The sequence below is a fragment of the Cynocephalus volans genome, chromosome 4 (assembly GCF_027409185.1).
Source record: "Cynocephalus volans isolate mCynVol1 chromosome 4, mCynVol1.pri, whole genome shotgun sequence".
In the NCBI taxonomy this organism is placed as follows: domain Eukaryota; kingdom Metazoa; phylum Chordata; class Mammalia; order Dermoptera; family Cynocephalidae; genus Cynocephalus; species Cynocephalus volans.
This window is the reverse complement of record NC_084463.1, coordinates 100,650,625-100,668,270: the sequence shown is the minus strand read 5'-3', so window position 1 is coordinate 100,668,270 and position 17,646 is coordinate 100,650,625. Positions and strand designations below refer to the sequence as shown.

General features: G+C 37.6%; 1 protein-coding gene and 1 pseudogene across 4 annotated transcripts in view; one reads left to right on the top strand and one right to left on the bottom strand.

The window, feature by feature from the left end:
- Positions 1-17,646, top strand: part of PAAF1 (proteasomal ATPase associated factor 1) — a 39,656-nt gene that overhangs the window by 9,993 nt on the left and 12,017 nt on the right. For all 4 annotated transcript variants that reach the window (XM_063093485.1, XM_063093482.1, XM_063093486.1 and 1 more), the window contains 4 exons: positions 245-334; positions 6,841-6,939; positions 7,569-7,719; positions 15,027-15,221. In XM_063093485.1, the coding sequence (XP_062949555.1) occupies positions 6,904-6,939; positions 7,569-7,719; positions 15,027-15,221 (382 nt within the window). In that variant the 5' untranslated portion in view covers positions 245-334; positions 6,841-6,903. The remainder of the gene's footprint in view (positions 1-244; positions 335-6,840; positions 6,940-7,568; positions 7,720-15,026; positions 15,222-17,646) is intronic.
- On the bottom strand, positions 5,149-6,251 carry LOC134375006 (splicing factor 3B subunit 6-like; annotated as a pseudogene).

The window sequence follows — 17,646 nt, the reverse complement described above, 5'->3', positions numbered from 1 at the left end:
CTGCCCAAAAAAAGAAAGAAAGAAAAAGATAATGGCATCTGAGTGATACCAAATTACATTGCAGCCCTCTGCAGTAAAAAGAGTGCTGAGCTTTGAAGGAGTGATAGTTTTGTGGGCTGGGGAAGGAAGATTAGAGACGGTACACTTAGAAGATGAGAATTTCCTGTAGTCCTAATGTTTTCTTTAAGAGGCTTCATCACATTGGAATAGCTTACTGATGGACTTTATCTTTTCTTCTGTTTAGAAAAGCATTCATATTTCATGTCCAAAGGAAAGTGCATCTTCTAAATTTTTGGCACCATACACTACTTTTTCCAGAATTCATACAAAGAGTGTAAGTATTTTGATAAGATGAAGAGAAAATGTAATTAGCATATTAATTTTTCATTTTATTTGCTTGCCTAGTGGTATAAACATATTCATAATTAATATGGCTTTCATTATCATTGTAAGATGATACAGCTGAGGCAGTGTGATATGTTTGGCAAAATTGGTGCTTGGGTCCACATAGAATATGTGTGCAAACATACTCACTGATAATCTTAGAAATTGTGTGTTTTAGCAGAGCTATTTACCAGCTTTTGTGTAATGATATAATGCTGATACTTGCATAATATGCCACTGCTCATATTTTATTCCTTTGCTTACAGGACAGGGACATTTTCTCAAAATTCCAAATATACCATATTGAGGAATAATTTTCAAAGGTCTTTGTAATAAAGTTCTTTTGACTACCATGGGGTTTTTGGAAGCAGAAGTGAGAAATTGGTAGATGAAGTGATTATATTAAAGCTACCCACTTCCGAACTGAGCCCGTGGCACACTCGGGAGAGTGCGGCGCTGGGAGCGCAGCGTCGCTCCCGCTGCGGGTTCAGATCCTATATAGGAATGGCCGGTGCACTCACTGGCTGAGTGCCGGTCACGAAAAAGACAAAAAAAAAGGGGGGGGGGGGGCCGGCCCGTGGCTCACTCGGGAGAGTGTGGTGCTGATAACACCAAGGCCCCGGGTTCGGATCCCATATAGGGATGGCCAGTTAGCTCACTGGGTGAGCGTTGTGCTAACAACACCAAATCAAGGGTTAAGATCCCCTTACCGGTCATCTTTTAAAAAATAAATAAATAAATAAATAAATAAATAAAGCTCTCCGCTTCTTACCATGTACATTTTTAAAAAGACCTATTTTTTACCCTGATTGCAAAATGAATATACATTTATGATTAAAATTTAAGGGTTCCGCCCGTGGCTCACTCGGGAGAGTGCAGTGCTGATGGCATCAAGGCCACGGGTTAGGATCCCATATAGGGATGGCTGGTTAGCTCACTGGGTGAGTGTGGTGCTGACAACACCAAGTCAAGGGTTAAGATCCCCTTACCGGTCATCTTTAAAAAAAAAAAAAAAAATTTAAGAAACATAAAAGAAAGTGAAAATCACTGATAATTCTGTAACCTAAAGATAACTGTTGTGAGCTTTTGTTATATAGCCTTTATTAATAATAATCGTAGTAAGAGCTAACATTTATTGTCTAATATGAGCCAGTACCATGCTAAACTCTGCATATTATTATTTTACTTAATCCTTTCAGTCTTTACTTTAAATATTTTACTGAAATAGATTTTTATAGTACATTCTGTTTTATAACTTGTTTCTTATTACTTAATATCTCCCTTATTTTGTCATCTTTCTATGTATTCTTTCAAGAGCTGCATAGTATTTCATTGTATGGCTTACTATAATTTATTTTTCCCTTTTTACATTATTGGACATTTAAGTGTTTCTAGTTTCATGACTTCATATGTTTACGAATATGCTCATAGCTAAATTTTTGCTCACAAAGATAGGAAAAAATGAGAATACACTTGTAAAAGTGGAATTGCTGAGTCTTAGGGTTTACAAATGCTAAGGCTTTTGGTATGTTCTAACTGACATCCACTAAACTGCTTTGTGGAGTCAATTGTTACTCTGTATTTCCTCTGTAAAGAATGCTGGCTGATATCCACAGCATGTTGGTGGCTCATAAGATCTTCTCTATTATGTTTGCACACTTCTGCCACTACTGTTTAAGTTAAATGCTTACTGGGAGTTAGTTGTAATGCCAGTTATATTATTTTTGAAATTATGTAAATTGATTAAATATTGTGTTTAACCAATGAAATATGACTGTGAAAAGGCAGAGAGCAATTTCTTTTAAAACTAAGTTGATTGCTTTATAAAGACTTGGTAAAGATGAGTGCCATTAATAGTATATAGGGAAAAGGTAAATGCAAAATGTTAGGGAGAAGATTTTTTTTAAAAAAAACCCTAGATGGTGGGGCTGGTTGGTTAGCTCAGTTGGTTAGAGCGAGGTGTTGTAACACCAAGGTCAAGGGTTCAGATCCCTGTACTGGCTAGCTGCCAAACAAAAACAAAAACAAAACCTTAGATGAATTTTTGTTCTTAGATCGCTTTGTAAATGTGAATAAAGATTTGCATTGCTTTATAGAAACTGGAATTTGTAAATTGGGCCTTTTGGTTATGGTTTAGGACAAGAAAGACAATATAATAATCAGTGGACTAATGAAATAGTGAATTTTAGTGTACATTTATATATTTGAATTAAAATAAACTGTAGGTCTTAATCATTTTTTATTATTTCCTACTTTAACTGAATTTTTTGATTAATTAGCCTACCACTGACTTCTGTCCATCGACTAATAGGGCTTTTACTTTATTGCCTTTCTACTATATTGATTTGGCATACTCTGCTCACACTTGGTATTAGAATTTTTTTCTTTTTTTTTTTTTTGGCTAGAGTTTTAGCCTTTTTGTTGTTGTTGTTGTTTTGGCAGCTGGCTAGTGAAGGGATCTGAACCCTTAACCTTGGTGTTATCAGCACCATGCTCTAACCAAGTGAGCTAACTGGCCAGCCCCTGGAATTTTTTTTTTTTTTTTAGTTTTACAAATTTGAGAGATGGTATTTCATTATTATTTTAATTTGCATCCCTTTGATTAATTATGGATTGGCTACTTTTTCATATATTTATTGGCCATCTTCATGTCATTTGCCCATTTTTTTCTATGTGAATTTTTTTCTTTATTGAAAAGAACTCTTTTTATATTAAGGGAATTGATTCTTTGCAATGTATTATGCAAATAATTTTTTCTAGTTTATTGTTTGTCTTTGTTTATGGTATCTTATATAGATATTTAATATTTCTAGATATTAAAGTCTATCAATTTATTCCTTTATAGTAACTGCTTTGGGATTCTGCTTAGGGCAGTCCATGATTTTATATATCTTCACTTTTAACTGCACAGAACATGGGTAAAAGCATGGACCCTAGAGCCAGACTCCTTGGATTTCAGTTCTGGTTCTGCCACTTACTAATTGTTAGGGTTGTTCTGAGTATTTGAGCAGCTAGAATAGGTTTTTAGAACATAGTGATTTAAGCACAATGTAAGTGTTTGTTAAATGAAATATAAATATAGTATTTTCTTTGATTTTTTTTATGTTTTATTTTTTACATTTCAATTTTTAAATGATTAGCAAGTCACAACACTACAAAGTAATCTATTCTTTATCCCACAGACTTAAATTGTCATCTTTGTCACGTTTTTCTCATAATTTGGAACTGTTCTTTTGCTGTGACTAAGGAATAGATCTTTAGCTTTGGACTCTTACCTAGGTTTATATCCTGGCTCTGCTGTGTCACCTTGAGGAATTTACTTAATCACCCCTTGAGCCTCAGATTCCTCATCTAAAAAATTGGAATAATACCTAACTTAGAGATTTTTAGGGGATTATATGAGATAGTATCTGTTACATGCCTGGCACATAATAGATGTTCTGTAAATATTAGTTATCTTTCCTCTTTTCCTTTAACAAAAGTTTGGATTAAGGAGATAGCTGGCATAACCTATAATCTATTCTTCAATTCCTATCACTTTGGAAGAAATAAATAGTTCAGGCCTAATTTCTTTTTGGGGCTATTGTATTAGTCCATTTCTGTTGCTTATAACAAAATATATGGAACTGGGCGATTTATAAGAAAACAAAATTTATTGCTTATAATTTCAGACGCTGGGAAGTTCAAAGTCCAGGGAACACATCTGATGTGAGTCTTGGTGGCAACAGTGACCCACGGGTCTCACGTGGCAGAAAATGGTGGAGCAGAGAGAGAGCGAGCTCGTCATGCACTCTCCTTTTAAAGCCCCTAGAATCATGTCCACGACCACCATTATTAATCCATTCACAACAGCATGGTGCTATAATCTAATCACCTCTTCAAGGCCCCACCTTTCAATTACCATAATAGGATTTCCCACCATCAGCAGTAACAGTGGGAATTAAGCTTCCAACATATGAAATTTGGGGGACACAATTCAGTCAGTCTACAGCAGCTAGGAATTGGGGCCCCAAGAATAAGTAACAAAGGTAAATAACACAATGTCCTTGTCCCGTCCAGGGACAGTATAGTAACTGAGAGGATACAATACTATATATCAGGGCTTCTCAACCTTGGCACTATTGACATCTTGGACTGGATTCTTTATTGTAGGAGACTGTTCTATGCCTCATACAGTATTTAACAGTATCCCTGACCTCTACCTCCAAGATGCCAGTGGGACACCCATCTCCCCCCTTCTCCCAGTTATGCCAACCAAAAACGTTTGTAGACATTTTCAGGTGTCCTGTAGGGAGCAAATTTGCCTGAGTTGACAAGCACTACAATGTATGAACATAGTGCTGAGGACTAATGAGGGAAGACGTGATGAAATTCTTGGGTGAGTTGGAAAAGCCACTTACCTTTTGAGAAATAGATCATGTTTTAAAAAATCATTAACTGTGCCCCTTTTCTGTGTCTTATTCTCCCTTTCCCTTATTTGAGCTTATTAAGAAATGATTCATACACTTATTAATCAACTACTATATTCCAGGTACTCTGCTGGGCACCAGGTCTATAGCAATGAATGAAACTAATGACTGGCTGTGAGATATGAGATAAAATGAGTTGGGATGATTCTAGAAATTTTGGCCTGAGAAATGAGTGAACTGTGATGCCATTTACTAATTGGAGGAGCAGCAGTTGTATTGGTATGGAGCAGGGAGAAATAAGAGGTCTGTTTGAACATGTTAAATTTGAGGTGTTTGCTGCAGCAAAAGTAGATGCCTAGCAGGCAGTTGGATAGATGCCACCTGAATCAGGAAAGAGGTTGAAGTAGGTTGCTTACAGTGGAAAAATCCACAATTAACAGATATTTTATTCTGAAGAACCAAAATGAAGAAGAAAAGTCTTAGAAAATGTTAGTATTGGCCCATATATCCCTATAGTTTTTGGCAAACTTATTTTAATTGGCATAGAACAAAGTAAAATGAAAGGTTGGATAAAGCCAAAGTCTTTAATTTTTCCTTAGTGATTTAAGTCATGTGGGAATTGCTGCTGGGAATGTTAGGGATTATATATCTCAGTCCCACATTTCTAGAAATTTTCAATTGTTTTTTAATAAAAAGGGTATGTATATGAAAACGACTTGGCATTCTGATCATGGCTTATGAATGAAGCTATTGCTGATGGTGACACTGCAAAAGTGAATCTGAGAATTCTCTATTCCGTATTCTGAAAGATCTATATCTATACCTATATATAGATATATATGGAAGTATATTTGCTCTTTGAATCTTCTGGTGCATCTTGGAAGCTGTTTTTTTTTTAAACAAAATGCTACAAGTTTATTAATGTAACATATCCTAATATGTATCAAAGTTTCAAGAAGGTCATTTTGAATCTCAAATAAGAAATCATAACATTCAGTATTAATTAAAAAGGAAAATAAAAGATGGTGGTGATGATTTATGGGCTTTAGAGCACAATGAAAATACGAAAAACAGTGCTTATTTTGGTGGTCTGTGTTGATGCCATATTTCTCCTTGAGAAGCTTCAGCTGTTCCTTCTCCTTTTTTGTATTCATCTTCTGAAGTGTCTTGTTGGCATTATAGTACAAAACCACAAGGTATCTGTTACAAACATTGAATTCTGATAGGTGATCCCATGAGTTCTTGGCAACAAAAATGTCTTCATAGACTACATAAGCTGTTCCTCTAATTTCTGGTGTGTTCCCCACTCTGAATTGATTAATAGGTCCATACTTTTCAAATACACCATACATTTGTTCAGCTGCAATTTTGTATGGTAAATTTCTTATATACAAAATCTGATCTACTTCTGGTGGGAGGCAAATGAATGTTCATCCTCTTGGCCACTCGCATCGCCATCTTGGCAGGCTGACAAGGTTACCGCAACAAATACTGGAATTCCTCTGGACACCTGCGGAGCTCTCTCGGCTTTGAGTACAACACCACATATCAGTTGCAAGGCATCAATATCGAGGCTCCATTCAAAGCTGTTTCAGCACTGTCGGAACAATCCCCATCTCATGCCAAGATGTGCTGACATATATCCCCTTTCGAAAAGACTCCCAGTGCAAAAGGAGCCTGGAAGATTATCTTTTGTGTAAGTGGGTTCTGAAGAATTAGGAGCAGTATGTTAATTTTAAAATAAAATAGCAAAAGATGGAAACTCTGGACATGATATGGAGATAGGGAAAATTTTTTAGCTGAAACAGAAAACTACAAATGATTGATTACAGGAATATCTTTTTGTTTAGAGAAATAGAAGCTTTTGGCTCCAACCTAATGGGGAGGTTGTTGATGATACTTCAGCATTCATATCAAACACATGTCTTTTGTGTTGGGAATCATAGGCTTGAATATGTTTTGGAGGAGTGTGAAACAAGGGAGGTTTATAATGTATCTCAAGGGAATTTCATTATTTGTAACATTGATTGTTTTATCTTTTGAACAGATAACATGCCTGGATATTTCCAGTGGAGGAGGTCTTGGTGTGTCTTCTAGTACTGATGGGAGCATGAAGATCTGGCAGGCTTCCAATGGAGAACTCAGAGTAAAGGAATTGGATACATTTTTAGGGTCTGATACATGAAGGGTGGTCTGACAAATCTTATACTGGGTAATGGAAGGAAGAGTGAGCCATTCTAAAAACGTAGGACAAATGCTGATCAGCTGATCTCTGTTCTCCCATTTGTTAATTGGAGAACCATTCTCAAGCTTAGTGATTTGCCACTACAGAGTGGGGCTGGAGCAGTTGAGGAGCCCGGCAAGTGAATGTCTAAGTGGGTGGGCCCTTGGTTTGAACTGCCTTCAGTGATTGGTTTCCAAGACTAGAGTAGCTAGGCTGTTAGATTGAACATACTGAGCTTCCAACCTATACAGAGTTCCCAAGCCTTGGCAGCCTCTTTTACTTTGAAATAGACCTAGGGATGGTTGTGAGAGCCATGGAATTCAGTTCCACAGCATCTGTAGTTAAATCCTAAGAAAGGGAGCCAACAGCTCTTAGAACACTACATGGTGACAAACAATCTAAAGAGATCCTTTGGACATTCTTACTGTTAAATTCCAACATGCAGGTGTAGCATGTAAGTATTTCATTTAAAGGATGAAAGATATAGGAGGTAAGAGAACATCAAGGGATGGACAAGACAACTAGCGTGGAATTTTCTTTTGTTTTTCCAGAGAGTATTGGAAGGACATGTATTTGATGTGAATTGTTGCAGGTTTTTCCCATCAGGCCTTGTGGTTCTGAGTGGGGGAATGGATGCGCAGCTGAAGATCTGGTCAGCTGAAGATGCTAGCTGTGTGGTGACCTTCAAAGGTCACAAAGGAGGTATGTAGGGTGATTTTTCCAAAAAGCTTCTCTAATGATTCATAGAGATAAATCACTAAAAAAATAGAGACAAAAGCTCATTATTCACAAACACAAATAATTCATCCAATTTGCCATTTAGATGAGCTGCTATTCCCCAAGAACTAGTCTTGTTATTGCTGTCTAAAACTGTCTTACACAGATAGTTGTATTCCACAATTAAAATGGGGGAAAAAATCCTCCCCAGGAGATCATTTACTTGTGTATGGCGGGCGGAGGGAGGAAGAAAGAGAGAGAGGTGTACCCACATTTTCTCCTTGTTATTCTTTTGGCAGAGGTGACAGTAAAAGCTGGGTGGCAAATGGCTGCATCACCAAACATCAAAGATACCATTGATTCCCGTGGATTTAAATTACAGTTGAAATTTTAAAAATGCATTAGCAATATAACCAGTTAATACTGGTTGAGCATCCATAATCTGAAAATCCAAAATCCAAAATGCTCCAGTGAGCAAGCATTTCCTTTGAGCATCATGTCAGCACTCAAAAAATTGGATTTTGGAGCATTCCAAATTTTGGATTTTCAATTTAGAGATGCTCAATCTGAATCTCATAGAGACAGTGAGAACATCTTCCCTTTGTAATTGATTGATTTGTTGGAAAAAGATGTATCATTTAGAGATGTTTTATCCTTAATTGGAATATTAAAAAGGTGATAAATATGTTAGTCTTATTTTACAAGTTTGGATATTTTTAAAAATGTAATAACGTCTCCAAATAATTTGTTTTGATCCCTCTTTTGGAACCATAGTACACATTGTCTGATAACTCATTTGGGAACTAATTATGTATTGCTCTGTACTTATGGTATTTAAGCCAATGTTTTTGCCTGTGAACCCCACTGAATTGTAACTTGTGTGTAGAGATCAAGATTTAAGTTTTAATATTTCTTTCTCTTTTTTTTGGTGGCTGGCCAATATGGGTATTTGAACCCTTGACCTTGGTGTTACCAGTACCATGCTCTCCTAAGTGAGCTAACCAGCCAGCCCTAATATTTCTTTATAATGGTTTGTCAGATTACACGCAGATGATTTAGCAAACACATGTGTTAACCTTAGCAAATAAATGGTTTACTTCCAAGACTAAAAGTACGTGGGTACATTGAGAAGGAATAGAAACAATATGCAGAGTCTTCCTCACATTTAGCCTGAAGAACTGAAAAGTCTAAGGAGTCAGAGTGGCCTGCAAAGTTGAGGAGTTCAGGAGCCAAAAGAGTCTAGAAAAACTCTGAGGGATTCACCTCAGATCTGGCCATTGCCTGAATATTTAGGGCACAGGGAAACTTTTCAGTGGAATAAGGCATGACTGTATGTGTTGAACTTAACAAGGTATATATTCAACATCAATGCACACTCAGTTTATGAATACCTTCGGACCACTGCAGCGATGAGTGTGCCTGCCACAGGAATCCTCGGTGAGTCTCCCAACATTCTTCAGTTCTCCACAAGAATGTGTGTCCTTTAGCTTAGAGTGAATAACAGAATGTTTATTAATATGATTAAAGCTTTTATTCATATAGTTTTTCCATTCTTTTGGCCTTGTGAGAAAGTGCTGGGGTGGGGGTAAGGTGCTTCTGTAGAGTATAACAACCCTGACTTTTTTTTCCTTGAGAGGAGGGTTTTTAATAGATTGAATGAAATGATACCCTATAGGAGAAATGACGTGAGGTCAGATCCAAGCTGATGTCTGTCAGGTCTTGAATGCTCCTTTCCACTTAGTTCTGTAAAGTAGCCCTTGGTTTGGGGTTGCCCATTCTTTCACAACACAGAGCAAAAATCATGATCAATCTCTGATAGCTTAACAGCATATGAGTTACTCTCCAGCCAAGTGACTTCCAAATTACTTTGTATGGCTCCTTTTATTATTCTTGAGTTATGAGATGTTGAAGCATTTTATTAGCCAAAGCCATGAACCATATAAAAAAGTAGAATAAAGAATTGCACCTGCATTTTTTGTTTTTAATGGTTTCACAAGTGGTGACTAAGAAGCAGAAGATAGTGTTGAAAGCAAACATGGTCCCTTATTACTAAGGTAGGTCTCTGGCAAGCAAAATATAAAAGAAAATACAAGAAAGACTGGACTGAACATAGCCTGATGCTTATTGCAGAAAACCATTAGGAGAATAATGAAGTAGCTATGTATGGAGGTCTGTTGGGAATGGTAACCTTTTGTCAGTTTAATTAAGTCTCTGACTTGCTTCTGCTTCTAGTAGATGAACACGTGATAGGAAGGAAGGCAGTGCAATAGAGTGGTTAAACATGGGATTTGGAGACAGGCAAATCTTGCTTTAAATCATAACTCTGCCACTCACAGATTGTGGCCTTGGAAAATGGCTTAGGTGGGGGAAAGAAGATATAACAACCACAATTACTTGAAATTGATACGACAAGCAAACAGAAAGGACATTTTTGGGGGCGGGGGGGAGGGAGGAGAGAGGGAGGTTTTGGTGATGGAGAGGATTAATCAGCCACAATGTATATCGACAAAATAAATTTAAAAAAAAAAAAAAAAAAGTAAAAAAAAAAAATGGCTTAACTTTTCTGAGCCTTAATTTCCTCATATGTAAATGGGGATAGTAGTATTAAATGAGATAGTACATATTAAGGATTTAGCACAATCCTTGGTATAGAATAAGTACTCAATAAGTGTTATTATTTGTATAAGACATAAACTAAGCTTTAATCCCTGCCAGGAAATGTAAGTCTTACAATATTTTTTTTTGGTGGCTGGTTCGTATGGGGATCTGAACCCTTGACCTTGGTGTTATAACACTGCACTTTAAACAACTGAGCTAACTGGCCAGCCCTATAATGTTTTAATGTACTTGCCAAATGTAAAAGCAGAAATTGTTATTTCTAATAGAATAAACACTTCCAATAGAAACAAATATGATCCTAGTTAATACATGTTTGGTCCCCCAAATGCTTTATATATATTCTTTAAATATATATAAATTGATCCCCCAATGGTATATATTTATATTTTTAATATATAATTAATTAATTAGTGTGTTCCTTACTTAACAAGCAGAGGCAAGGTTTCTGTGTGTTATGAATCTTTCAAATGGAAAGATAAACTAAAAGTGTTTTTGTGTTTGTAATATATGAATTTAATAAGTAGCTCTAAAGTGAACTTTAATCAGTTTGAAGTTTAATTGCCCAGGCTGTTTAATTAAGGTTAGTGAATTTGGGGGTATACATTTATAATCCTAGTTTGTGTAATAAGCATTACATCTTTCATAATCAATGAAACATTGGGACCAAGTGAAACACCATTTCAGTTGACTAGTTGGTTGAGTTTTTCTGCTTACCAGGGTAGTAGAAATACTTATATTTGTAGAATAATTTTAAGAAACCAAGCTGCATTTTCATCACTTGGGTTATTATTTTCAATCTCTTAGGTACTTCGTTAGAAATAGGGTAGGTATGCTGCCTCCAATAGTAGGTGCTTCAAGGCTTATTTTTTCGGAGATCTGAGTCATGGCCATTAATTTACCAGTGTACACTTGTATGTATATTGTTCCCTAGCAAAATGTTAAATCGGCTTAATATAATAGTAAAAGTAATTTTAAAAGAGTCAACTTGTTAAAAATATATACCTAGAAATACAAAATTTGCTGTTTTTTGTAAATACTTATTTCATAGTTTCATCTAATGTTATTTTTATTTCCCAGACTTTGGCAAGGATGCTTATATGTGATTCACCTGAATCTTTTCTTGAAGGCAAATGCTTTTTTGTTTTGGTTCATATGCTGAAGACTTATATCTATTTGGTTTGTTATCTAAAGCTTTTTGCAACTTCGGGTAGGTCTTAGCTGTGGCTGCTTCTCTTATAAAGGCATTCTTGAAATTCCTACTTTAATAGTTCTTTCTAAAATAATTCCTTGTAGGTTCCTGCTCCTGTAGGGCTCCTCTTTCCTTTTATTCTTGTCATCTAAGTGTGAAGAGACCCACACTAGATTCCATTATGTTGTGAGTGACATTTTATTAGAGAGGGGTGATAATTTTCCACTCTACTTTTATAGAAAAGAGAGACTCTCTAGCTGGCAGCTGTTTGCTGAGTGTTACTTGAAGTTTGTACATAGTTAATACGCTCATCACTCCCTAGCCACAGAGTAGCATCCTTGCCTTGGTGTACATACTTTTCAGAATTATTTTTTTAAAAAGCTTGTATCACTTCCATGGAACTCAATACCTTTTTTAATAGCAGTTGGAACTTTCCAATAAAGATATAAACAGATCTTTGCTTAATTAGAGCTGAAGGCCCTTCCTAATGGTGATTCCTTAGGATTCTTAAAAGTTGTTTTTTTAATTTTATTTTTTTTATTAAAAGTATTTTGACATTTACCTATACATGTTTGTGGGGTACAGTATGTTATTTCAATACATGCATATACTGCACAATGACTCACTTAGGGTGGATAGCATAGTCTAAACCCATTAGTCCTCTTAAAAGTTCTAGGATCCTTTTCTAGCCAGATTTTTGCTGAAATTGTTATGGAGATAGAGTAGAAAGGTGGGTTTTCCGAACTCAAAATACTTTGTTGACCTATTACAAAATATGTTGTAAATAAGAAACATAAAATAGCAAAACATTTTGCCTTCATAGATCTGTTTCTGAAGGGAAGGTTGTCTTTATAATTTTGTCTCTAGTGGCTTTTATCCAGTGGATATATAATTGTGGAAAGTACATTTTATTTTTCCAACAACTATTGTCAGCTATGTAAATTGGATTTATTTTATTTTGTATTGGATCTATGTGGAAAGTTACACTGTAGTGATTAGGTCCCACCTGAGTTCCCTCTAATTATATTTTCTCAAACAGACCCTAAGTTGGCTACTTTTTCAAGTTGCAGCATTTTCTTAAACACATTTTCTTCTGAACAAAGGCTTTCACAGTGAAATTTCCAGTAAATGTTGAGAAGTATGTGGTTAATCACACCAGACTGTCACCTGTATGTTATGTTGAGTTGCTGTGGAGTTTTTGACTATGGAGTTTTCTGTATATCTGAAGTCATTTCATTCTGAGAGGGATGAGAACTACCTAAAGATCACTAATTAGCTAAGTGACCTTTGGTCAAGTACTTGGGATTTTTTTGTTGTTTTTTTGGTTTTGGGTGCCTGACTGGTACAGGGATCTGAACCCTTGACCTTGGTGCTACCAGCACCACGCTCCAACCAAGTGAGCTAACTGGCCAATCCTGGTCTGGTACTCTTAATTACTCAATCTGCAAGTATTTATTGGAACCTATATTAGGCTCGGTTAAATGGACTTTAATAAAGCAAATATTAGCCCAGCGTGGATTGCCATAGGGTTGTACTACCTTTCTACTCTGTACAATTCTGTGTTATCACACCTTGCCTGTGTATTGTAAGTCTTTGTGTCCATGACTCTCTGTTTTTATGCTGTGTGTTCCTGAGGCTAGGGACCATAGCAAATATTCAGACAACAGGTAATAAAGGGCTTCAAAAATTATAAAATCAGTGGACATTTTGGATATTATTATAATACTCTACATCTTATCAATCTTCTTTTTTAGCAGGCAGTCCCCTTTTGAGGTAATGGTATGAGGGATGGGTATATGTGAGTATCATCTTCCTTCTGGGCTCCTCTGACACTACCCTGGCAAAAGTGGAGCACTGACTCACACTGCCTCATTTCAGACAGATAAAGTGAAAGGTCAGCTTCCCTCTCAGTCCTGCTGACACATTCCTGGTGAAAGTAGGGTACCGACTTGCACACCTTGTTGCCTCCTAGTGGAATTATAAGCTCGGTTCCCTGCTAACTGATACCAGAAGAGGGATTGGGGGAAGTAGAGTGCTACCTTCTACCATCTGGTGCTATTTTTTCCCACCTGTTGCTGCCAGGTGGGGGTGGAGGCTTAGCTCACCTCTGGACCCTGCTGACAATACTCTGCTTAGCCCAGACAACCCCACTGGGTAGAGTATTAAAGTGCTGCTGCCCGCTTCCACGAGAGTGGGGTGGACTATCTCTTCTGGTTCAGCTCCACTGAAACCATGGGCAAGGAGCATATCAATTTTTCTGTTGGTGTTTGACTGGAGTAAGGTGGATATTGCCAGGAAGTCTTTCTATTCTGTTAGGCCCCCTCTTTCCCAGTCTTTTGGCTAGGGGCAACAGACTTTTCTTGGAGTTTTTGTTGTTTTTTTAAAATCAGTGCCTGTTGGGGCTGGCTGGTTTGCTCAGTTGGTTAGAGCACAGTATTATAACCTCAAAGTCAAGGGTACCAATCCCCCTACTGGCTAGCCGCCAAAACAAAAAAAGAAATAAAGTAGTGCCTGTTGGCAGTTCCGTGTTAGAGGCTTCTGCATTGTCCTGTCTGGGATATATGGGAGGCAATAAGGAAATCCAGGGAACTAGCTGTGGTGTTCTTCAAGTCCTGAGGTCCCTAGGTAGTTTGCTGCCTTTTTTTCCATCTTTCAGAGTCTTCTTCTCTACTTCCATGTTTTTTTTTTGTTGTTGTTGTTTTGTTTTTGTCTTTTTCGTGACGGGCACTCAGCCAGTGAGTGCACCGGCCATTCCTATATAATCTGAACCTGCGGTGGGAGCCTCGCTGCGCTCCCAGCGCTGCACTCTCCCGAGTGCGCCACGGGCTCGGCCCTCTAGTTCCATGTTTTTTCAGTAGTGAATGGAAGAACCTGTGAGCAAAGGGTTTACTCCATCTTGGCCAAAACCAGAAGTTGCATCCTTTTTTAAATTGTTGTTATTGTTTCTGGCTGGCCTGGACCTTGGTGTTATCAGCACCACACTCTAACCAAGTGAGCTAACTGGCCAACCCTAATTTTTTTAATGATTTTTATTTTTATTTTTTATTTTTCTTAACACATCCTTTTTTAGGATGGGAAGGTTAACTCTTTTAATCAGTCCTCAGTGGAAGTAACAGGATCTGATTTTCAAACTAAACTAAGATGTCTTCTTAATTTTTGTTTAAAACGGGTTTTGAAGCCAAAATAAAAACGTGAAAACCACTGTTTGAGAACACTCCACTAAAAATTATATCCAGAGCTTATTGTTCCATGTCTGTCTCTCACAGCTCATCTTCAAACCATTAGGACGTGGGGACTCTTTCTACTTATTTCTGTTTCTCTACCCTTTGAACATGCCCAGCATGTAGCATGTGTTCATAACATGTTCATGAAGAGATGGAGTCATCTGTGCACTTCCATCTTCTCTGCCCTGGTAGTTCTTTTACTATCTGCTCTACCTTAGGGAATTTTTTTCTCTATCTTAGGGAGTTTTTTCTCTTGCCAGGTATCCTGGATACAGCCATTGTTGATCGAGGGAGGAATGTGGTGTCTGGTTCCCGAGATGGGACAGCACGACTTTGGGATTGTGGGCGCTCAGCCTGCTTGGGAGTCATTGCAGACTGTGGTTCTTCCATCAATGGGTTGGCAGTGGGTGCTGCTGACAACTCCATAAACCTCGGCTCTCCTGAGCAGATGCCCAGTAAGTTGATAATGATAGATGAGCTGTTTTGTTTTCTTAGGCTCTCTTCAGTGTTTGCCTTTGTTTCTCATTTTTCTTCCTCATTCTTTCTTGCTCTGTAGCTGGTATTTCCACCCAAGGTTAATATTTATTATGTACCTACTATATTTCTGTTGCTTTGGAATCTACAAAGGAAGTATATGTCATAGTCACTGCATTAAGTACGGTTGTCCCTTGGTATTCGTGGGGGATCAGTTCCAGGACCTTCCACAAATACCAAAATCCATAGATGCTCAAGTCCCTGATATAAAATGTCATAGTATTTGCTATTCATTCACCTGCTGAAGGACATCTTGGTTGCTTCCAAGTTTTGGCAGTTATGAATAAAGCTGCTATAAACATCCATGTGCAGGTTTTTGTGTGGAATTAAGTTTTCAACTCATTTTTAATTTTGCTCCTCACTTTTGACACACTATCGGTGCTCTGCCTCGCTCTTAAACTTCCTATATAGATGCACTGTGGTCCAGGAACTCCTGCTGAAACTGTTTCTAACAACTGGATGTTCCTGACTCCTCTTTGGGAATAAATGGATTAATAGGGAGAGTCTATTTCCTAGAGTGTGATACATGTATAATTAATGGTGAATGAGATCATTTCAGGCAGTACACATTTTTAATAGTTATATGTTCATGTAATACACACATACCTCACTTCAAACCTAAGATTTCACAGACATTATTACTTAAAACAAGGTTAAATTTTAAACAGCTAATAATGAAAGCAATTTAAATGAAAATATTCTTGTTTTCTCTATTTTTTCATTTACCATTTACTTTTTAACCCATTCTAGGGTGGTTTATGGCCCAACTACTTGACTGATATGGCTCTTGTCAAGCTTGTCAGTGACCTCTATATTGCCTAATCCCATCTTCTCTGTGCTTGTCTTTGTGAACTCAACAGTATACAACATAATAAACTCCTCTCCTCAAAATACTTTTCCTTCTTGGCTTCTGTGGTACCGCACTATGCTGGTTTTCTTCCTATCTCATTGGCTGCTACTTCTTATTCTCCTTTTATAAATCTCCTCTCTTCTACCTTTAGATGTTGGAGGACCTCTCTATTTCCTGGGCCCTTGGCCCTAACTACAGTTTCTCCCTAGGTGATCTCATCAGCTCCATAGCTTTAAATATTGTATTTAAGCTGTTCATTTCCAAAAGTATGTCTAATGCATAGACCTTAGACTATTTAGATATCTAATACGTATCTTGAACTTACCTTATCTGACATGGTGTGTTTGATCACCCCCATCTGTTTTCCTCCATCTCAGAAAATGGCACCACCATCTATCCATTTGTTCAAGCCCAAAGCCTGAGATTCATTCATGACCCACACCCCACTTTCCTCAGTAAAGTCTGTCATCTCTGCGTTCAAAGAGTTTCTGATTATGTTTCCCTCTCTCTCTCTCTTTCCTTCTCTTCCTCATCTCCCTCCTGCCAACATCGTGGTCGAATCTGTCATCATCTGTTGCCTGTACTACTACTATACTGTCCTATATTCCATTCTCTTGAGAGCAATCATTATGGTTGTTAAAAAAACAACAACACATAAATCAAGTCATGTCACTCTCCTGCTTAAAACCCTCCAGTGTCCTCCCTTTAAATGTATTTTGAAGTCCTAACCACTTAGCATGGCTTACAACAAACCCTTAGACTTTCTAACCCCTGCAATCCTCTCCGGCCTCATGTCTTTCTAACCCCTGCATTCCTCTGCCAGACCCACTGCATTCCAGCCACAGGCGTTCTGTTTGTTCTTTTAGCACAGCAGACACTCTCAGTCTCAGGAGAAGCTTTGGTCATCTTCTTTCCTTAGTCTGAAATATATCTTCACATGACTGGTTTCTGTTCACCATTCAGGTCTCAGTTGAAAAGTGACCTCCACAGAGCCTTTTGAAAGTTGAAGTCTAGGGCCAAGCCCGTGGCGCACTTGGTAGAGTGCTGCGCTGGCAGCGCGGCAACGCTCCCGCCGCGGGTTCGGATCCTATATAGGACTGACCGGTGCACTCACTGGCTGAGTGCCGGTCACGAAAAAACGACAAAAAAAAAAAAAAAAAAAAGAAAGTTGAAGTCTAAATTTGAAATTACCCTCCCCCACCCAGCCTCCCACTATCTACTCACTTTTGATCATATTTTTATTTTATTTCCTTTTAGAACTCATCACTCTCTGAAACTATCCTAACCGGTTTATTTACCCGTGGTCTTTTTCCACTAGAATCCTTGAGAGTAAGCACCTTGTCTGTTTATCACTACTCTCTCAGCACCTAGAATAGTGTCTGACACATAATAGACCCTCAATAAATATTGAATGAATGAATAAATTTGATTTCTTTCAGACTAAGGCCAATGAGGGCAGAGACTTTTATTCAACGTTGTACTTCTGCTGCTAGTGT